The 22,768-nt window shown below is 42.1% G+C and overlaps 1 protein-coding gene across 2 annotated transcripts in view; it reads left to right on the forward strand.

The window, feature by feature from the left end:
* SLC28A3 (solute carrier family 28 member 3) overlaps positions 1–22,768 on the forward strand; it is a 57,507-nt gene that overhangs the window by 29,594 nt on the left and 5,145 nt on the right. For both annotated transcript variants that reach the window (XM_028165121.2, XM_007176939.2), the window contains 12 exons: positions 1,049–1,131; positions 4,415–4,506; positions 5,928–6,117; positions 7,179–7,323; positions 8,579–8,692; positions 9,304–9,381; positions 12,256–12,336; positions 13,705–13,785; positions 15,952–16,077; positions 17,677–17,807; positions 19,381–19,549; positions 19,959–20,156. In XM_028165121.2, coding sequence (XP_028020922.2) covers positions 1,049–1,131; positions 4,415–4,506; positions 5,928–6,117; positions 7,179–7,323; positions 8,579–8,692; positions 9,304–9,381; positions 12,256–12,336; positions 13,705–13,785; positions 15,952–16,077; positions 17,677–17,807; positions 19,381–19,549; positions 19,959–20,156 — 1,488 coding nt within the window. The remainder of the gene's footprint in view (positions 1–1,048; positions 1,132–4,414; positions 4,507–5,927; positions 6,118–7,178; positions 7,324–8,578; positions 8,693–9,303; positions 9,382–12,255; positions 12,337–13,704; positions 13,786–15,951; positions 16,078–17,676; positions 17,808–19,380; positions 19,550–19,958; positions 20,157–22,768) is intronic.

Below are 22,768 nucleotides of genomic sequence, written 5' to 3' on the forward strand. Positions count from 1 at the left end.
TGGACTCAGCTGGTCTCTATTACAATCATCCCATCACCTTCCTTGTACCTGAGCCCCAGCCCACAACAGGAAGGCAGCCTAAGTCAGGAGTACAATGGGAGTTTGGTATCAAAGGACTATACGATCTTTGAGGATCCTTTCAGCTCAGAGACGTGCTAATAACTAATTTCTTTTTTTAGGGGGGTGGGGGGTGGGTTAAAGTAAAGAGAATTGAAGGTCTCATGGGATCTGACAAAAAGCTAGAGCTGAGATTTGGCATTATACCTCTTAGAGCATGTTCAAAACTGCTCCACATCTGCCAGCTTCCTCCCAACCTTCCTTGCCTTTGCTTACAATAGCTGGACCTGTTTGAGACATTATTGCAAAATGATGAGACGCAGGAAATCCTCTCCACCATCACAAGAATAGGATGGGTCATGGATATTTCAAAGCTAAACAGTACGTGGAAAGATTGTCCATAAAAGATAGCCCAGGTATATACTTCACTCAGTCAGTTAGAGCAAGTGCTAGTTGAGTAAGGGAAATATTTCCCTTTAACCCAACTGATAGAAGAACCCTAGCTCCCAAGGGTAGTTTAACAGCTCTTGAAGATGCTGAGCTACTGTTCACATCTGTAGACCAAGCCTTGGGCTGCCAGGAAAATAAAACCAGCCTTGGTCTCAGTCCTTTGGAAAGTGGGGCTGGCAGAGTCTTACGGAAGATTTGTGCAGCCTCTGGTATTAACTTCATTTAGCACTTGCCTGAAAACAGAGCAGGAGTTGAATGTAGAGACAGGAACTAAACGCAGAGATATTAGCCCTCTCCCTGAAGAAATGGAGAAAATACCAATGGCTCCTTCTGAAGTAAAGGGAGAAATGTATGAACGTGGATTTTTTGTGACAAGGGGGAAAATGTCTGTGCATAGATAATTGGAGCAATCATCTTGCATAATAATTTAAAAGGACCTTTTGGGAAAATTTCCTTGCCAAAATTCTGAGCAAAAGAGATCAGAGTCCATTGTGCTCAGGATTCTCATCATTCCATCTCTGTTCCAATGTTTGATTTCGAGGGTGAAGAGCAAGTCACCATTGAGCAGGATTCTCCAAGAAATGATGAAGATGAGGAGGATGACCAAGAGACGCATCAAAAAGGGTACAGATTTAAACCATAGAAATAACCACACTTACCTCCTAAACACAGTGGTTTTGCCACTTTTTAAATTCTCATCTAATTTTTAACATTAATTATGATTTATCAGAGATGGTCACCACCAATCTCCCCTCCCTACTACCCACCCAACACCATTTTCAGAAAAATTAATGGAGCTCTAGAATAATCAACGTGGTAAATTCAAACTGCTAATGTCCTGGGAACCCAATATCCAGGACAATCTTCTAATTAAAGCTGTGAATTGCCAACTAATTGCTCCAGTCTATACAAAAGTAGTTAATTCATCTTCACAATGTTCAATCAATAAGCAATTGATTTCTCAAAAATCCAATTCACTTTAAATCCCAACAAACTTGCTCTTACCTTGTCATATCATAATGTTCCGAGTCCTTATCACCCATTAGCAGGTGAGACAAATTATTATTTTTATTTTTTTGGATCAGAAAAATGAAGCTCAGAGAAGTAACTCAGCCAAGGTTAGTGGAACAAAGCTAATTTAAATTTCAGCTTCTGATTCCCAGTCCAAGATTGTCTGGTACTCTATCATAACATGAAAGTATCTGTAAATTTTCTAAATTCCTATTTAAATTTGGTGTAAATTCCTAAGTCTCTGAGGGAGACTTTATTTTTACGTATCAGAAGACAGAGTCAGTCAGAATTAGGATCAAAAACTCTTGTCACATATACATCATCAAGAATATTTGCCACCTTGGAAACCTGAACTTAGTTTCATCCCTTGTTTTACTTTATGAATCTCTGATCCTGGGGGCTGAGAGCTTCTCTTGGGTGGTCAGAGGTACTCAAGTTTCATCCGTGTTAATGGATGGAGAACAACCACCAGGAGATTGGGAGTTGTTCAGCCTAGATAACCAAATGGCCAAAGCGACTATTTCTAGCTACAGTACTTCCTTTTATGAAGTGTCAAATTGCACTAGACACATTCCTTGCAATTAAAAAATCGGATAAATTCAACTTAAAGTAGATGGATGTGCCCTATTACATGCTGCCCTGCAACGCTGCTGCTTTATAACACTATATCCACAGCTGAGGATGATGCATCAGCAGTCTTTCCTAAATTAGACCATGAAAAATTTAGTCTTTACTATACTTATATTCCCTCAATATGTTCTAGAACAGTGTTTCTAATTCTCAGTACACATATTCACACACATACGTAAGACAAAATTTTCATGAAATAATGCCTGTCGTCACTATGTATGATACCCTCTGAGATGTCCTATTCTTTTGTTTAAGGATGATCATCATGCACTGTGTGGCTGACTTCGCAACCCACTAATGGGTCCCAACCCACAGCTATAAACTATTGTTCCAGAAAAGCAATACGCACTACCACTTCATTTAGCTAAGAATTTGACAAAGGCCTGTCAATCACAATGTCCAAGGTGCTGGTGTTGGGCTCACAGACACCTATTCTCCACAAAGTTACAGTCAGTTAAGGCTTCATAACAAAATACAATCAAAGGAGACAGTAGGAATAAGTCGCAGAGGAATGCCTCTGTTTGACGAAATGCAAGAAGGCTTTGTAGAAGCAAAGGGCTTGAGCTGTGCCCTGAAACGTGAAGGGGGCTGAGATTTGGACACAGGGGCATGACTGCTGGAGGGAAGGGAACTGGAGGTGTTCACCAAGGGGACGGGAGCTCCCAGCGGGGGGCTGAGTTCTTTGAGATCCTGGGGATTGAGAATCTTCTATGTAGGAGAAGGGGTTGTTTTAGAAATCCTGTCCAGTGTCATGGACATATATACACTACCAAATGTAAAATAGATAACTAGTGGGAAGCAGCCGCACAGCACAGGGAGATCAGCTCGGTGCTTTGTGACCACCTAGAGGGGTGGGATGGGGAGGGTGGGAGGGAGGGAGATGCAAGAGGGAAGAGAAATGGGAACATATTGTATATGTATAACTGATTCACTTTGTTATAAAGCAGAAGCTAACACACTATTGTAAGGCAATTATACTTCAATAAAGATGTTTAAAAAAAAAAAAAAAATTAAACCTAAAAAAAAAAAAAAAAAAGAAATCCTGTCCAGTGGCCTGGAAGTGGTCATGATTAAATGTGTGAGTAAATTCCTTCCATTTGGTCTCAAGTGGGAGAATGAAGGCACATTGAGCAAAGAGACATGTGCAGGGAAGCCAGGTTTCAGAGCAAGTGGAGGACCTGGGGGAGCAACTGGGAGCACCCAGGAGAAGGAAGGACAGTTGCTATGGATACAGGCCTCCAGACTCCCTCACTGGTGGACACCATCCTCCCCAGAAGAAGTGATCAGATGCACACGTGGCTCACACACCACACACTGCCCTGTAACAAAGCTCTGGGCAGAAACAAAGACACCAACCATTCCAGAACGTTCTGAAAAAGCTATATGACAACCCATTGGTTTAACAGCCCTCAAATCTCCGAAATTCTACATTACATGTAAGCATCCTGTGAAGTCCGTCAGCCTCCCGCTAAACAGGGTGGTGACTGAGGACAGGGAATCTCCAGCTTGCTCACACTTTGGGAACCAGAAGGGAGAACCAGATGGGATGAGAGTTCATTGGATTTTTGGGGGGGGGGCTGCGTTGGGTCTTCAATGCTGCGTGTGGGCTTTCTCTAGTTGCAGCGAGCGGGGGCTACTCTTCGTTGAGGTGGCTTCTCTTGTTGCGGAGCACGGGCTCTACGCACGAGGGCTTCAGTAGTTGTGGCATGCGGGCTCAGTAGTTGTGGCTCATGGGCTCTAGAGCGCAGGCTCAGTAGTTGTGGTGCATGGACTTAGTTGCTCCAAAGCATGTGGGATCTTCCCAGACTAGGGCTCGAACGCATGTCCCCTGCATTGGCAGGTGGATTCTTAACCACTGCGCCACCAAGGAAGTCCCCATTGGATTTTTTTTTTTAAGTCAACATTTACATGACAGCTTACAAGCTAGTGGAGGCCCTCCTAGCACAGTGAGAAACACTCTCATCCTATGGTTTATTCTTAGCTTCTGGTTAGTTATCCTGTCCCCTGCTTTATTTCCAGGAGCATGTTTTCTGCATCTCTGTAATTCCTCAGGGCTTTGGCACATCCATTCAGCAAAGGTTAGCAAGCCACGGCTGATTTTAGTCTAAAATGAAATGAGTTTCTCATTTCTATTTTGTAGGACACATACCTCATGAATGCATTTGCCTGCTTGATTTACAAAGCCTTATCTAGCTTTAGCGTGCCAGGTTATGTAGTGTATGTGGTGTTTACCTCTGTCTGCCTTCTTGCTTTTGTGTTGTTACAGGTGCCTGGAAAGGAAGTGTGGTACAGTTTATGATTTTTGTAGGGAACACCAAAGAACCCTTAAGTCCATGACCTGGGGCATTTTAATAGCAGGTAAATAACAAAAGGGGATGGAATACCAATGTCTCTTTTCCAGGATCCCTCAAATATTAGTTTTCTGTAGAAAACAAATAAATATTTCCCTTCCCCTTGACTTCCCTGAATCATCCAGAGAGGAGAGAATTTAACCAGGATGCCCTGAGTGGTGGGTCTCAGCTTGAGAAGCCCAGGTAGATAGCTTCCCTGTCCTGTTTATGCAGCCAGCAGCTAATTTTTTAGGTCACCTACTCTCACTTTGTTATTGTGGTATGGATTTGAGGGTTGGATATTGCAAATTCAGGTAACTGGAAAACATGGTGATAATCACAAGGCAGAAACCTAATTGAAGGGGTGATATAAGTAATCAATCAATGCTTTATATAAACACAACACGAGAAAGAGCCTAGGGTCATGTAGCCCACTCTTCTTACTTGAAAGCAGGACCAGACTGTCTTCACAAATGAGCAGGTGTCCTGTTTTGACTCCCTCCAAACAAAGGGCTCCAGGGCCCATTTCAAAGAACACTCCTGTCTATAAAATGTGAACCCTCCCACCCAAGTCCACAGACATTTATGCAAGACTGCTGCCCCCCATCCCCTCCCCCGGAGGTCCGTAGTTTCCCGGTGCTCACACAGCTAGAACAGGGAGTAAGCAGGATTGAAAGCTTTCTTTGTACTGGCTCAGAGAGTATTTTGCAGACCATACTCAAAACCACACAGCTATGCCATTGTAGTACAAAGTAAGCAGATGGTGTGGCTGTGTGCCAGGGCGACTTTATTTGTAGAATAAAAATACAAATATACAAATACAACTGTCCTTGCCACCTACAAAAACAAGTGGTAGGCCAAACTTAACTTGGAAACAAAGACTTGTTTGCTGACCTTTAATGGAAAACCGTGCTGTTCTTATCCTAGAATATCATCTTCAAAAGCCATCACCTTGGTCATCGCCCCACCTCTTTCCTTTAGAGATTCTGTGGCACTTAGGGATTGTTGTTGTGACACTCAGAGATTTTCCTACTCAAGCTTAGGCAAATCTGGGCTACAAACTAGAAGACTCAATACCTTTTTGCCAGTAGTTGCTTTAGTGTCTGGCCTTTCTCTGACGGAAGCTCACCTATTGAGTCTGAATATCAGAAAAAATAGTACTAAGCAAGAGCCCCAATGATCAAGCAACAAGATTCAAGAATTCAGAAGGTTGTTTGAGAAAAAAAGACCTAGCACCCTGTCCTCCTAGCATTCTTGGTGAGACTGTTTAAAATTTTTAAAAACCCAAAATATAGTCCTTATAATCAGAGGCACCTATAGCTATATCAAGAGCACCCCTGCGTTCAATGGTTTCCTGACTGAACCTGCCCTTTGCTGAGCCAGATAAATGCTGGAGGCTGGTCTCCCGCTGATTTGGTGATGTTCACTGTCTGTATTTGCTTCCGACAGGTTACCTGGCTCTAGTGATTGCGGCCTGTGTGCTGAACTTTAACAGAGCCCTTCCTCTTTTCGTGATCACGGTGCTTGCCATCTTCTTTGTGATCTGGGATCACTTCATGGCCAAATATGAATCTCAAATCGCTCAGTTCCTCTCTCCTGGCCAAAGGCTTCTGGACAGCCACTGGTTCTGGCTGAAGTGGTAAATGCACTTAGTTCTCTTACTGAGGTTGAGAGTGACGTTAGTCTTTTCCAACACTGTTCCATAGATTTGTTCTGAAATTGCTTCCTCATTTATGGGATATTGAAGCTAGAAACAACCTAGGGAATAATCTGTTAAAAAAATGCCTTCATTTTACAAGCAGGACATCAAGGCCTAGATAAGGCAAGATGTGCTCAAATGTCCCTACAAACTGTCTTAATTTCAAGTGCCACTAAATGATAAAATGTTGTCCAAAAGTTGGGACGGTTCTGACTTGGAGAGGTGGCTTTCTGCTCTGGGCACGAATCTGGACTCTTTGGGAGGAAAGGTCTGTGAATTAGTAAAGCCAACTCTCTCTTATAGGACCCCCTGTCCTGCAAGTGACCATTCAGGGCTTTTCTTTCAGCCTCTCTCTGTGGGACCTCCTCTCTCTCCAGGTGGCCCTACAGGGTAGGACCCAGAACCCATTCTCCTCAGTGTGGCCCACATGGAATCTACCAGGAAAGTTCACACATTCTTGGCTTAATAAACCAGGGTTGTACAATCCCAACAGAGCAACCCCCTCTGGCTCTGCCATCCACTGATTCAGTGCTATCGTATGCCCACTAGATTCCCCAAGGAGTCAGAACCCAGGCTAAAGCCTGACTTAGCTCTCTGAGGCTTGGGTGAGGTCTCCAACGCAGAGGACACATTTCAAGCTCTCCCTTGAAGGGAAGAAGGTAACGCTTCCCCCATCTCCCAAAATGAAGATGCCCAGCAGCTCTCGCAAAGAAATCACGGGACTTCCTCTCCAAGCATCGTTTCTCCTCTCTGACCCCTTTATATATCCTTGAACTGGCAAAGGGCCCAAGTGTGTGGAGTAAAGGGACACATTGCTTCATTTTTTTGACTATGTGCCTTTTTAGCTACACCCAAAAAGAGTCTCTTGCAATTTCTAGAAGCATAATTTCCTGGTACCAGGGTGTGTTACTCAATATTTTTTGTTTGTTAGTTGAAGCCTGTTTAAGATTTTAAAGTTAGCACAGCAAATGATGCCAAAGCCTCTTTCTTTGTTCTCTTAGGGTGATTTGGGGCTGCCTGATCCTGGGAGTTATTTTCTGGCTGGTCTTTGACACCGCCAAATTGGGCCAACAGCAGCTGGTGTCCTTCGGTGGACTCATAATGTACATTATCCTGACATTTCTATTTTCCAAGCACCCAACCAAAGTAAGCATGAAATCGATCATTTCTTGGTCTTTTTCCCTCTTTTTTTTCCTCATGTGTAAATTGCTCAAAATAATGAGTATGAGAGAGTTGAACTGTTATTCAATATTTTTCTTACCTTGCTATGATATTTAAGTGGCTAAGGTGCCCTTTTCCTGAACGTTAATAGTACTGTTACTCTCTCATTTTTCATTCTCAGTAATTTTCCAGTTGCTCAACCAGTGAGATACTCTCTCCTGTCAAGTCCGATTTCTACTCATGTACCCCCTTTCCCCCCCATCAAACACACATACAAAGAAAACGCATCCATTTTGATTCAGATTTCCCCAGACCAACAAATAATCTAATATTCTACCATTGGATTCTGCAGTTTATCAAATTTGTATTTGCCATTGAGGCTATTTTACTCCAAAAATTTGTCCTTAAGTTTTGTTCACACAGAATTCAATTCTCACCCTTGTTCTGTCAGCCTGTAACCCAATAAATGGGCAAGAATTCTGAGATATCAAAACTTTCACATATGATTCATAATGGCAAACTCTGGAAGACTTTACTGGCTGAAAGGTTGATCCAAGAAAAGAGCATTAATCAAAACCAAAGCCACCTGATACAATCCAAATTCTTTGCCCTGTGTAGGTGACCATCTCTGCTATTTTCTGTGCCTCCAATCCCATAGTTCTTTGCAGGCCACTCATCTCTACTCCAAAAATGAAAGCACTTGATTGTCCATTACCACTGCACTCCCTGGGTCTGCATTAGAGTTAATTGGTTCCTTTTACTGTGAAATGAGAGCCCCTCAACAGGGTGGAATTTCACTTAATTCACTTACAAATTGTCAAATCAACAAACCTTGGACACACAGAGAAGTCATGTTCGACCTTTCCATTTTCCAGATGGGGAAATAATTATACGTATCTAACATTTACAGCATGACCGGGAAGGCCAGATTCTTCCTCCTTTAATGGCCCTTCTAAGACTACTCTTTGTGTCTAAGTGATTTTATCGTGACAAAATGGTTACATGCGCTCCTGGGACTGAAGGCTTAATCTCAGGTTTATGAAGAGGGAACACAACCCTGAGATTTTTAGGTATGATTCTATGGAGGGATTCTCTGCTCACAACTGCTTTGGCCTCCGAAAGAAGGTGGATCACGGGCCACATCTGAGAAGCTTCCAAGGAAATAGTGATCCTCTGGGCATTTATGCTGAGTTCAGCGTTCATTTTCTAATAACCTATATCTCTTCCTATTTCTGTATAGGTTTACTGGAGGCCTGTCTTTTGGGGTATTGGGTTACAGTTTCTTCTTGGGCTTTTGATACTAAGGACAGAACCTGGATTTATGGCTTTTGATTGGCTGGGGAAACAAGTTCAGGTAAGTTTGGTTCAAAAGAATGCCTTGCTTTTATAGTGCTTTTAACATTTGAATATAACCCTCAAGACATGTCAGAAATAGCTTTATTTGTCTGCATTAGTTGACCCAAATTTTAATTCCATAGCATGAATTAGACAAATAACTTTGTTTATGTTAATCCGTGTAGTTTATTAATATTCTGGTTGTCTCTTACCCATACCATCCACTACATCACTCCTCAATCCCATTTGACCCCTTCATCCTGCCTGAGGGGTGTCACTCTTCTAAGATGTTTCCCCCAACAGAGAAACAGGCTTCTTTGCATCTAGTGGTAACCAGTACCTCCCATGTACCATCTGTGGCTTCTGGAGCAAGTTACCACACCCAGCTTATTCTTTAGCACCCTAGAGTCAGAGTGAATGTCAGAAACGCCAGGAAACCTGTATGAAGTTATAGTTCTAAGATATACTTCCAGGCCATCCACTGGAGGGGGAAAGTTGACAAAATCAACTCTCCAAGTCTATCCCACAAGTTTTCTGAGTCCCCACCCTCTGCAGAGCCGTAGGTCCTGTGGATGGTAACTACATCTTTAGTGCTTGTAATGATCTGCTCTTTTCCTTTCTTTAACTCAGACGTTCCTGGAGTACACTAATGCTGGCGCCTCATTTGTCTTTGGTGAGAAGTATGAAGACCACTTTTTTGCATTTAAGGTAAAGCCAAACACTTTTTTTCTATGTAGACACTTCCTTTTCAGTAACTTCTCAGTCTTTGTAGATGTTCAGATAGAACCTAACTGATCAGAACCCAGGCATATACCTTCCAGGCATGTCATAGGGGCACAGCCCATCACTGGGCTTTCTCCTTTACCTGAAGTCAGTGGACTGAAAACATTTTATTTTTTTTACAGTAACATTAAGGGAAACATCTAGAGGAAGTTAGGAATACTGAATCACAGGCATACCTCAGAGATATTGCCGGTTCGGTTCCAGACCACCGCAATAAAATTAATACCGCAGTAAAGCCAGTCAAAAATTTTTTGGTTTCCCAGCTCATATAAGTTATGTTTATACTCTACTGTAGTCTAGTAAGTGTGCAATAGCAGTATGTCTAAAAAAAGTACATACGTTAATTAAAAAATACTTTACTGCTAAAAAAAATGCCAAAACAATTACAATAGTAACATCAAAGATCACTGATGACCATAACAAATATAATAATAATGAAAAGTTTGAAATATTGTGAGAATTACCGAAATGTGACCCAGAGACACAAAGTGAGCAAACGCTGTTGGAAAAATGGCGCCTACAGACTTGCTCAACGAAGGTTTACCAAAACCCTTCAGTTTGTAAAAAACACAACCTCCGAGAAGCGCAATAAAGCAAAGCACAATAAAACAAGGTATGCCTGTACTTTTGGATGTCTTGTAGCATTTGCTGAGATAGTTATGAAATATCATATGGGGGGGACTTCCCTGGTGGCGCAGTGGTTAAGAATCCGCCTGCCAATGCAGGGGACATGGGTTCGAGCCCTGGTCCGGGAAGATCCCACATGCCATGGAGCAACTAAGCCTGTGTGCCACAACTACTGAGCCTGCGTGCCACAACTACTGAAGCCCGCACACCTGGAGCCCGTGCTCTGCAACAAGGGAAGCCACCGCAATGAGAAGCCCACACACCACAACGAAGAGTAGCCCCCTCTCCCTGCAACTAGAGAAAGCCCGCGCACAGTAACGAGGACCCAACACAGCCAAAAATTAATTAATTAATTAATTAATTATTTTAAAAAAGATCATATGGGGTAATAGTATCTGAGATTTCAGGGAAAAGAACATTAGGTCCCTGGCAATGAATAGACATATGGCTGCTAATGCCTCCCCAGTCCAAGCTCAGTGACAGCCCTGCAGTCAGGAAACTCCTTAATCCCAGACAAACAGGGACAGCTGGTCACCCACATCAAGCTCTGTTCTTCCAGAGCCATCCCCTTGCTTAACCTTTCCCCTCTCTCCTTCAGCACAGCCTTCACCTTGGCAGGCCTGCAAGCTGGGCCTCCTCCCAACCAAAGGAGGGATGTTATTTTACAGGCGAAAGGCAACTTGGCAACTTGGCCCCATGCTCAGGCCTAATCGATTCTCTCCCAGGCCTCCCCCAGCCCCAGGAAGCTCACCTTCCTCTGGGAAGTCCCTGCAAATCCTTGTCGATGAGTCAGAAAGATGCGTTTGGCTTTTCCTTCAGATTTCTTTTTTGTGGTGTGCTATTGTTCCTACACTTCTCCATTGTTTTCTTACTCAGGGACTCCAAATTTACCTCCAAATTACCTCGGCATCGGTTAGGCCAACTGCTATGCTGAATCTTTTTTTAAACTGCTGATTTGATACTTTGGTGCTGAGATAACTAAGCCATCTCTGAAAGGTCAAATGTTTACAAATTGAGAGAGAAATATGCTCCTATCATGAATTGAATCCAGAATTACAAAAAATAATGTCACGGGGAAGGAGGAACTTGCTGCCCAGACTGCACCAGTGTCTTCAGACCTCCCCCCACCCTCTGCCCCGAGGGCAGTAGCCTCCATCCTTTCTGCCAAAGCAGATTCCTGTGGGAACATTGGGGGGATGAGCCCCTTTAACTCCCTGAAGCTTTCAGGAAGGCTCTGCCTGCCCATTAAAGCCAATAAAATCACATAAGTGAGCGAGCTCTGAATAATGGCACAAAAAGTCTTTTAATATATATTATTAATAGATTTTTCTAAATTAGATCCTGTACAAATTGTCCTTGGCCATTCTGTGTCTCTGGTGGCAGCTTGTCCCTGGCCATTTAGCTGGGAACAGAGGGGAAGGGGAACAATGGAGTAGGGGTGCGGAGAGACCCAGACCACAGCCCTGTGTGGTCTATGCAGGGTAGAAACTCTTCCCTGTAGACACACAGGCTGCACTGAAGGCATCCAAAGAGCATCAGGAAAATCGGGTCTAGAAAAAGACAACCTTTGTTAACACAGAAGTAAACTAGTTTCCAGAGTTTAATCTTTGTATAGTGATTCAAAGATCTATAGGTAAAATAGTTATTATTCTAAAAGCTAAATCCATGAATGCTTGCTTTATACAAGGCATTGTTTAAGCACCTACTGTGTCACTACTGTGAATAAGGATCTGAGGTAGCTCACACTTAATCGTGACCCAGGTTACTTTGCTCATAAGTAGTGAAGCCCATGTCTGTTTAATATCAGAACAACAAGACTATCTGCCAGTGGCTTTCAGTGTCTTGATCTAATTATTACAAATTCCCCCCAAAACGTCATTCCTTCTCTTAGAAACTAAAGTAAGAAAAGCTGATCATAGCAGGATTTTTTTTTTTTAAGTCAAGTTTCCTATGAAATAGACTCAAGCTTATCCAGAACAAATTAGAGTAAGAGACTGTAGATGGGGAAGTTGCCTGTTAAAAACGTTGTTTAGTTCAAGAGGAGTTTCCAGTATTTTGATGACATTTCAGAGGGGGAAAAGGAGGCAGAAAGAAGGAGACTGATCCGAAAGCTACTAATACTGCTGGGGCCAATGTTAACCCGTGACCGCTCTTACCCACCACCACCCCCAGGTCCTGCCCATCGTGGTTTTCTTCAGCACTGTGATGTCCATGTTGTACTACCTTGGATTGATGCAGTGGATCATTAAAAAGGTACCAGGACTAGAAGGCCGTGGGTGACCGGTGTAGAGCTGATTATCGCAGGGACAAAGTCTTGAATGCCTTTTATCTGTGTTTTTCCAAAGTACCTTTCCCTTCGTACCAAGATCCACGCCCACCCCAAGTTATTAGATTTAAACCCAAAAATCCTACATGGGTCCACAGAGGGAATTTTATCTCCAGGACTTCTAATAGGGCTGTGACTTGCAACACACTGAGCACCTTCATGAAGCGGTTATTCCGTTAGCCAAAGAATTGACTCCAAGAGATGGGGACCTGATTGTCCCTTCATCTTGGCTATCTACTCAAGGCTTACACAGAGTCACTGCTTATCCTCAGGTGATAACGAAAGTGGACCCTCCTGGTCTAGGAGTTGCTAGAGAATCAAAGCAAGAAGGGGAAGCTGATCTTTTCTCCTGAGGGATTTTTGTAAGCACACAATTTTTTTTTTTTTTAGGTCTGAAAAGTTAACCTCAGTTCTGCTGCCCCAGCAGCTGTCAGTCCTACATCATGTTAGATCACAAAACTCAGAAATTTGTAAGCTAGTTTGAATGCACATGAGAGCAAGGCAGTGTATACAGGGCTTGGGCACAGACACAGCCCTCTTTTGATCCCTGTAAATAAATAAAATGGAAAAAGAGAGAGAGAGCCAGAATACCAGCAGAATTAAAAGTTTCAGCAAGAGCACCAGGGCACATAGTTTTCTGATTGTCAGTTTAAACATTCAGCATCCCTGTGTCCACATCGAAGCAGGAAGGAAGGAGAGAGGATGCAACAGGAAATCCCCATTCTGAGGTGGGCACCACAGTCTCTGGTTGGAAGGACCACTAGAGATTGGGACCATCAACCATGTTTGTTTGAGAGTTAAGTAGAAAGGGCCAAACCTCAACTACATCCCATTACTTATTAGCTGGGCAAACTTTGACAGAACAACTAAACTGTTCTGTGCCTTGGTTTCCTCTTCTGTAAAATGGGCCTAGTTATAAGACCTCCCTCAGAGGCTTATTATGAGGATTAAATGCATTACTCAGAACAATGGCTTAAAACAGTGCCTGGAATGCTGTGAAGACTGCCATGACTGTTAGCAATTATTACAACCTATTACTTGTATACAATAGGCATTCAAAAAACTTGTATGAAATAGACATTTCAATAGACATTGTATAGTGTTCAATGACTCAGACTTACCACTCAAATAGGATTTGATCAGCCTGCATTATGGACTATATAAGGTATACTCAAGTTTAGTACAATTGTTGAAGGCCTCAGTATTTTCCTCCAGTTTAAAGATTTTTATCCCTACTTTGAAGTTCTGTGTATACAAATAGTTCTTTACTGACTTTATCATTTTCTGCCTTTTAGGTTGGATGGGTAATGCTAGTGACTATGGGAACATCTCCTGTTGAATCTGTAGTTGCTTCTGGCAATATATTTGTTGGACAGGTAAGTTGTAATATCAAAAAACAAAACACTTGCTAAAATGGATACTCTTTCTAGAAAGAGAAATAAAAAAATATGACAGTGTTATTTCTTTTAGTGTAGGGGAAAGGGTGTCAAGATAATGAACCCTCAATATTGACAATGTCCAGATTCCAAGGAGAGAGAGAGTGAGAGAGCGGCCTTCTAAGAGTGTCAATGCACTAGTGTGGAATTTGGGTCCTTGAAAATTTATGGAGAGGAAGAAAGATTGAATCATTTTATCAAAGCATAGGGCTTCTCATGTATAGATTCTCAATAAGTCCTTTCTGACTTAACTGAATTGTTGAGGTTTCTGGCCCACCCGTCAGAGGCTAGCAGCTCATCCACTCAAATGGAGTTCACCATTTATCTTGAAGCTGCAAACATGTAACAGGCAGCCTCACGCTCTGTAGTATAATGTTTGTGGCAACGAAAGAAACCAAAAAGGTTTTCCACCAACACCATGCAGCCATATAAATACTCATTCTCAACTTATCTGAACTGTCTCTTTGCTGAGCCTGAAGAAAAATGCTGATGAGCAAAAGTATTTTCACCTTCCTTATCCATCACGTGGATAAATGCTCTCTTTTTAAAAAATATTTATTTATTTACTTATTTATTTGGTTGCACCAGGTCTTACTTGCTGCAGGAGGGCTCCTTAGTTGCGGCTCACCAGGTCCTTAGTTGTGACACACGGGTTCCTTAGTTGTGGCATGCAAACTCTTAGTTGCAGCATGCATGTGGGATCTAGTTCCCTGACCAGGGATCAAACCTGGGCCCCCTGCATTGAGAGTGTGGAGTCTTATCCACTGTGCCACCAGGGAAGTCCCGATAGAGGCTCTTTTGCCCGAAGTCCATTTAAGCAAAGAAATATGTTGCCAAGTTCTGTCCCTCAAAATGGCAGCATTCCTAAGGGGCAGATAAGTAAGAAATGGTAATAATCATCCTCATCATTCAGGATATATGGCTTCAGGCAGAATGGAATCACACACCAAGGAAACCAAGTGTGAATACTTGCTAGCACGGCTGTGCAAAGAAATTGAACTCGAAGCAAAAATCAAGTCACCCAGAAAAACACATGGCTCCAGATCAGTAGGCTTATACAACTGCTCCAGGCAGGCTGAGCCTTCTGATTGGTAAGCCCAGCTTACTAGCCTGGAGCAAAGTCTTTAGAGTTGGGCCCATACTTCTTTCCCCAGGAGTTGAAATTGTTATAATTATAGCCATAAAATCTCTCAGGACTAATTAGGGCACCATCTTGAGTTGATTACTCCTACCTGCAGGGTAAGAGGGCTCATGTACTGGGTTTCTATTTGGTCCATAAATTGAAGCTCAACACACTCAATCTCATAGCACAATTAGAAATAATGAGGGGAAAATTGTAAAATTGCACACATGCTTCTGTGGTGCTCAATTTGATACTTAATATGCTAAAAGTACAGCTATTATTTATGGAGAGCCCATGCTGCAGGCCACCTGCCCTCCTTAATGGGACTCAAGCCTTTACAACTACACTCTAATTGATTCCTTTCCGTGCAAGGGGAAGAGGGGGGGTCTCTGATTCTCAATTAGGAATGGGCCTGTGGGCACCGGTATATGTTATTGCTGGTATTTTTTCATACTTGTGTCTTGTTTCCCTATAGTATCAGCAAAGAGGTTTAGGGTCTGTTGAGATGAAGCTGGAAGATAGGAAGTCACAGAGGTTTGGGAATCACAGTTCCCAAGGCCAGACCACTGGGCAGTTACTTGGCCCATGGTGCTCCAACCTTAGAAAACAGTACTAAGCCATCACAGTCCAATCCTAGGCTAGGTGAGAGCCTTATGTGAATTGGCTTTGCAAACTTCACACGTGACTCTGTATGCACACTGCCCTGGAGTCCAAAAGACCCAGACAATGATGGTGTGGGTTCTCAAACATGAGCACGCATCGGAACCACCAGGAAGCCTTGTTAAAACACTACTGCTGGACCCAGCCCCAGAGTTTCTGATTCAATAAATTTGAGAATTTGCATGTCAAACGAGTTCCTGTGTCAAGCTGATAGAGTTGGTCTGAAGTCCACTCTTAGAAATACTGCTGTAGAGAATGGAATTTTGAGTACATTAGCATGTCCTTGTGAGGGAACGTTTAATCTGATCACTTTTTGTTTCCAGACAGAGTCTCCACTGCTGATCCGACCGTATTTACCATACGTCACCAAGTCTGAACTCCACGCAGTCATGGCCGCCGGGTTCTCTACCATTGCTGGAAGTGTCTTAGGCGCATACATTTCTTTTGGGGTAAGAATGTTTGGGGATTAATTTACGGAAAAATTCAACCTCTTCTTCCTTTGCTATTGTTATTTCTGCTTTTTCCTTTACCATTGCTGCCAGATAAGAAGGGCAAAAGAGTGTTCTTTTTGCTGTCTAGTTGGTCACAGTTTCTTTGGCATTTGAATGGAGTGACCCCAAGGAGCCTTGGTGTTTCACTCTCATATCTCTGCCACCTAAATGTGAACTATATCCAACCATAGCAGAATGAAATCATATTATGATTTGGCTGAAAATTTGAATAAGTAAAAGAAAAAAAAAAAAACTATTACTGACACTAGTTAAAGGCCATCTAGGTCAGTGGTCAGCAAACTATGGCCCATGGGCCAAATTTAGATCACTTCCTTTTTTTTGTAACTAAAGTTTGATTGGAAACCAGCTATCCTGTTCATTATCTAAGCAGCTTTTATGATACAGTCTTGAGTAGTTGTGGCCCTAAAAGCCAAAACTATTCACCCTCTACAGAAAACATTTTCTGACTCCTGGCTTACAGCACTGATTCTCAAAACTTACTTCACGTTAGAATCACCTGGGAGCTTTTAAAAGCCCTAATACCCAGGCCCATACCCCAGAGTAATTCAACAGAATCTCTTGGGATGAGACCCAGGCATCAGTATTTCTTTTCAATCCTCAGGTTTCAATGTATAGCCCAGTTTGAGAGCAGGTGGTCTATGGGATGGCGCTGAAGAACGTTATGGTAACTGGTGCACATGCCCTGAGCACAGGGCTTATTTACAACCCCCAGTGAAGAAATGGAATAACACAGCAGCTGTGTGGTCCAGGTGATGAGGAATTCTTACAAGATAGGCAAGTTTCATTCCAGGACTTCATCTGAGCCTCACAGAACAAATCAGTAGGAAGAGGGAAGAAAAAAAGGGTGAAGGAGGCCTCAGGAATACCAGTTTGACTGACTCCATAGATGGATTGCTGTAGGAATTCTACCTACAAAACTGTGCTGTGTGGAATGGGAGTGGGGAGGGAGGTGCAGATTCTATAATTCTGAAAATACAGGGAAGAGAATCCAGAAACAAGATAAGGATGTGGGAAGGGAAAGGGGAAGAGTTTAAGTAGACCTGCAAAGAGGAAAACAGAAACCGCTTACAGATTAAAGGGACTCTGGATAAACACATATTATGTAGGGGCACAAAGGACATCGGAAAGCAAAAGGAAAATGGAGAGGGGTGTACCCATGCCTGCGCCCCAGATACCCACCATCTAAACTGATGATGTAATGAAATAGCTTTAGAGACTATATGAACATTCAGAGGAACAACAGAGAGGTAGAGTTATCTTCTTTGAAAGTTTCTACAACACAGGATTAATTCTCTTCTGAAATGCTCAGATTGTGGTTTTGTGCTTCTCCCCGAGGATGTGGTCAACTGGTATAACTTCCTCCCTCCTCTCAAGGTGATACCCAGTGTGTGGCTCTTTGAGCTCTTCCAAGCCTCCAAAGAAACATTGATTTCTGGCATGTAATCAATGCCTGCCTTGTAAGGCATTTGAGCCATTCATTCGGAACACAACAGAAAAGCTAAATCTAAGTTGGTCTTCTTTCTCCTGAAATCACAGGTTTCGTCCTCTCACTTGTTAACTGCTTCAGTTATGTCTGCACCTGCGGCATTGGCTATTTCTAAACTTTTTTGGCCTGAGACAGAAACACCTAAAATAACCCTCAAGAAAGCCATGAAAATGGAAAATGGGTAAGTGGGACACGTTCACCTAGTTATTAGTTATTGACTATACAAGCAGGAGGTTGGCGGGAGGGGAGGTTTTCTCCAGTCCAGATTCAAAGTACAGCAAGAATTTGATTATCAGAGAACACAGTGAATTAAAGTGAATTTAATTTCCCATGACTATGTAGACTTCACCCAAAATATCTTGTCTCAGTACTCGAGGAGATCTTTTCTAAATATCAATACCTAAATGTCAATACATTTCCTTGACTATTCAGTGTAGATATTTCATTTAATTAATTTTTTTAGACTGAAGTAGAGTTGATTTTCAATATTATATTAGTTTTAGGTGAAGAGATATTTAATTTTAAATATAGCATAGGGTTCATTGGGCCACGATTTAAGACTGTTAGAAAGCCATAGGATCACCGTTTCTGGAAGTTTCTTATATAATAGGGAAGATAAGTGTGATATCAGTATTCCTTTTTATTAAAAATTATTTATTTATTTATTAAAATATTTCTTTCTTTATTTGGCTGCATTAAGTCTTAGTTGCGGTGCGAGAGCTCTTCGTTACAGCAGGCGGGCTTCTCTCTAGTTGTGGTGTGTGGGCTCAGTAGTTGAGGCACACGGGCTCTCTAGTTGTGGCACACAGTCTCTCTAGTTGTGATGCATGGGCTCTAGAGCCTGCACGCTTAGTTGTCCCATGGCATGTGGGATCTTAGTTCCCCGACCAGAGATCGAACCCATGTCCCCTACATTGGAAGGCAGATTCTTAACCATTGGACCACCAGGGAAGTCCCGATATAGGTATTTCTAACCCCTCTTAGGTTCATTTACTTTTTGCCCTGTTCAAAAGAAAGAGAAGAGGGTGGAAAAAACTCAGGGATATAGGGTATTCAAAAGTATGTCATTAAGTAACAGAATTCATCAACCAATATGTTTCTGAGATTCATCCCTTGTTTGTATGTAGAGAGAGTCATAACCATGAGTGAAAAAGCAAGTTGCCAAAGAACATATATGTTCAAATATGTGGATTTCACTTATATAGGTAGCAAGTATGTAAACTGACACAATGTACTATGTAGGGATAAAGAAAAATTGAAAAGAAAGGGAATCATAAGCAAATTCTAGTGGGCCAAGTACCTCTGAGATTAGAGAGAAGAAGATGAGATGAAGTAGGGGGTGCTCAAAGCTGATATGACTCTCCATTTCTTAAATGAGGTGGTGGATACACACGCCTTCCTTGAATTGCTAGTTCTTTTACTGTGAATATTTTATAAATATTCTCTGGAAGCTACTTTTAATTAAATATCATTGTTAAAACCTGTAATATTTTTATCCCAATTTTTTAATTATAAACGCCTCCAAATTAAAAGAGTAGTATAACATTTAGACACTCATATGCCCATCACCTACACGCAACAATTATAAATCCCATCATGATTTCACAGAATTCAGGTGAGTATTTCAGCCAGGACATGGGTCTGAGAGTTTGTCTCTCCATTTGAATGCGCTCTGATTATGCCATTTCTACACCTGTGATGTCCATCCACTGATAATCCCTTCGTAATTCTGGAATTGCTATTTTTTGATAAAGTGATTCAAAGAATCTCCTAGAAGCCGCAACACAGGGAGCATCCTCATCCATTCCCCTGGTGGCAAACATCGCTGTGAATTTGATTGCCTTCCTGGCCCTGTTGTCTTTTGTGAATTCAGCCCTGTCCTGGTTTGGAAACATGTTTGACTACCCACAACTGAGTTTCGAGGTATGATTCTATCATGTTTTTCCTCCTTTTTGTTTCTGCCAATCTTTGTTTAAAAATAAAATAGGTTTGTGAACAGCCTTTCCTAACGTGTATAGTGCACTCTTATACACTGTACAAACTTATCATGAATCCCCCTATTGCCACCCCCCTTTTGCTGTCTCCTATCACCCTCCTTACCCCAACACAGAACCATTCTGTCCTGACCCCGTTCCCCAAAATCCAGGTTACTTCAAATGACCCAGTTTCAAACTTGACTCCTAATGGATATAGACAGGCTAGGGAATGCACAGGGATCTCTGTGCCTAAAGGACACACAGAGGGGGCGGGAACAATCTGGTCATGAGGGTGAGGCCGAAGAACCAGAAGCAAATCACTACTCTAATAAAGTATCCATTTTTGGTTTTTGTAGGTAATATGCTCCTACATCTTCATGCCCTTTGCCTTCATGATGGGAGTGGACTGGCAAGACAGCTTTATGGTTGCCAAACTCATAGGTTATAAGACATTCTTCAATGAATTTGTGGCTTATGAGAAACTCTCAAAATTGATCCATTTAAGGCAAGAGGGTGGACCCAAATTTGTGGATGGTGTGCAGCAATATATGTCGGTGAGTAAATTTTTTCCCCCAATATACTTCTTCGTCACACACATACATTCATCAAATAGCTGCTGGTGCCTCTGTGTGTCAGGCACCATGCCAGGCATTTGGGGTACATCAGAAGGAAACAGGCCAAAAATCTCTGACATCATAATGTACATAGTGACTCATAATTGTCAGTTGTGTTGAGTTAATCACAGTGTCTGTGTGCACACACGTGCGCGTGCGCGTGTGTGTGTGTGTGTACAGAAAGAAACGCAGCTAATCCTTACCACTGTGATCATTTACCTTTGAGCACTATCAATACAAACCCAGAGTCATATGAGCTGGGATTGGAATCAATCAACAGATATTTATGGAATGTCTTCTGTGAGCACCGTGCTATGTATGGAGGCCACGGTGTTGAATGAGTGATAAGGCCTCTGCTCTCATGGGGCTCATAGTCTAATGACCATGAAGGACTCTTCCTTCCTATTTAAGAAATTTTTTGAACTCTGAGAAACTGCCTAAGTGCTGCAAAGCGCCTGGACATCCGAAAGAAACAGTGAGACACAGTAACTACTCTCCAAGTGAATGAGGGAAGAGAAAAAGCTCAGGGCCTTTCAGACAACCACCCTATAATTATGTCAGGATTTCGGGTCCATAGCCTGCAAGGAGATGCGCATGTCTGCTTGGCCTTGAATGGGATGAGGGAACTTGGAAGAGGCCATTATTTAAGCCATATTTGCAGCTGAGTCTCTAACTTCTACTTTCCAGAAGAACAGAATTGTCACACGTCGAAACTCTTAGGGAAATGGTGAACATTTCCGACCACCACCATGACTCATTAAAACAATCCATTTGGAATTAATGTCCTGGGCAGATATTTGGCTTTAAAAGGAACGGGGAGGGAAAGCATGCTGCCCAAGGTTCTAACTGAGACTGCCCGCCTCTGACCACCACCACCATCTCACCCAGCCTCCCAAACACCAAACATGCAAATTTTCCTCCCACATGTCACACAAATATCACAGCAAACTCCAGGAGAGTACTGATTTGTATTTTATGGTCAGCGGCATTTTGACCCACACATCTGATATGAACAAGAGCTCTAGGACAGTAGGTCTCCTGCGTCTCAAATGTTCATTCTTCAACTGACCACGCAATGGAGCTTGGCCAAATGTCCTTATTGTTTGGATGCCACCACAAACTAGCTTGCTTCCCTGCCAAAAGTAAAGAATAGGCTAAATTAAGTGAAATGTTTTCCGTCCCCAACTGGCAGTTGCCTGGAGAACATAGTTTTGCTAAAAGGAAGCTCTCAGTTCTGGTTGTGCTAATCAGGTTTGTGAACAGGTTATTAGGAGAACAGAAATAGAACAGTAGAGCTGGTTTAGGTTGGGAGTGAGCCCAACCAGAGGCAGACCCACAGAAGATATTTGGAGATATGAGCTCAATGGCTTCCACTATTGTTGAGTCACAAAGGGGAAAACATTTTGTTTTTCCCAATTTGTTATTTCCAATCAACCAAATGGGGATGAGTTCCTACAATTTCTGTTCACCAACCAACAAGTGGTGGGAGTGTCCCACCATCTACTGGAAAAAGTACCACATGACTAAAACATTTGATCTGGGTCCATGAGGCAAAAACCCAGTGTAATCCATTGCATTATGCCCACTGACGACCTCCATCTAAGCGGTCAGAATGTGTAGGTACAGATGGCCAACAGGCACATGGAAAGATGCTCAACATCACTAATTATTAGAGAAATGCAAATCAAAACTACAAGGTACCACCTCACACCAGTCAGAATGGCCATCATTAAAAAGTCTACAAATAATAAATGCTGGAGAGGGTGTGTAGAAAAGGTAACCCTCCTACACTCTTGGTGGGAATGTACTTTAGTGCAGCCACTATGGAAAACAGTATGGAGGTTCCTCAAAAAACTAAAAATAGAGTTTCCACATGATCCAGCAATCCCACTCCTGGGCATATATCTGGACAAAACTATAATATGAAAAGATACATGCACCCCAGTGTTCATAGCAGCACTATCTACAATAGCCAAGACATGGATGCAACCTAAATATCCATCGACAGATGAATGGATAAAGAAGATATGGTCTATATACATAATGGAATACTACTCAGCCATAAAAAAGAATGAAATGATACCATTTGCAGTGACATGGGTGGACCTAGAGATTATCATACTAAGTGAAGTAAGTCAGAAAGAGAAAGACAAATACCATATGATATCACTTATATCTAAGTGGAATCTAAAATATGACACAGATGAACTTATTTACGAAACAGAAACAGACTCACAGACATAGAAAACAAACTTATGGTTACCAACGGGGAAAGGAGGAGGGGGAAGGGATAAATTAGGAGTTCGGAATTAGCAGATACAAACTACTATATATAAAATTGATAAACAACAAGGTCCTACTGTATAGCACAGGGAACTATATTTAATACCCTGTAATAAACCATAATGGAAAAGTATATATATATATATATGTATATATATATATGTATATATATATATATATAAAACTGAATCACTTTGCTGTACAGCAGAAACTAACACAATGTTGTAAATCAACTATACTTCAATTAAAAGAATAAGAGAAAGGCGTAT

Source organism: Balaenoptera acutorostrata, chromosome 6 (assembly GCF_949987535.1).
Source record: "Balaenoptera acutorostrata chromosome 6, mBalAcu1.1, whole genome shotgun sequence".
Lineage (NCBI taxonomy): Eukaryota > Metazoa > Chordata > Mammalia > Artiodactyla > Balaenopteridae > Balaenoptera > Balaenoptera acutorostrata.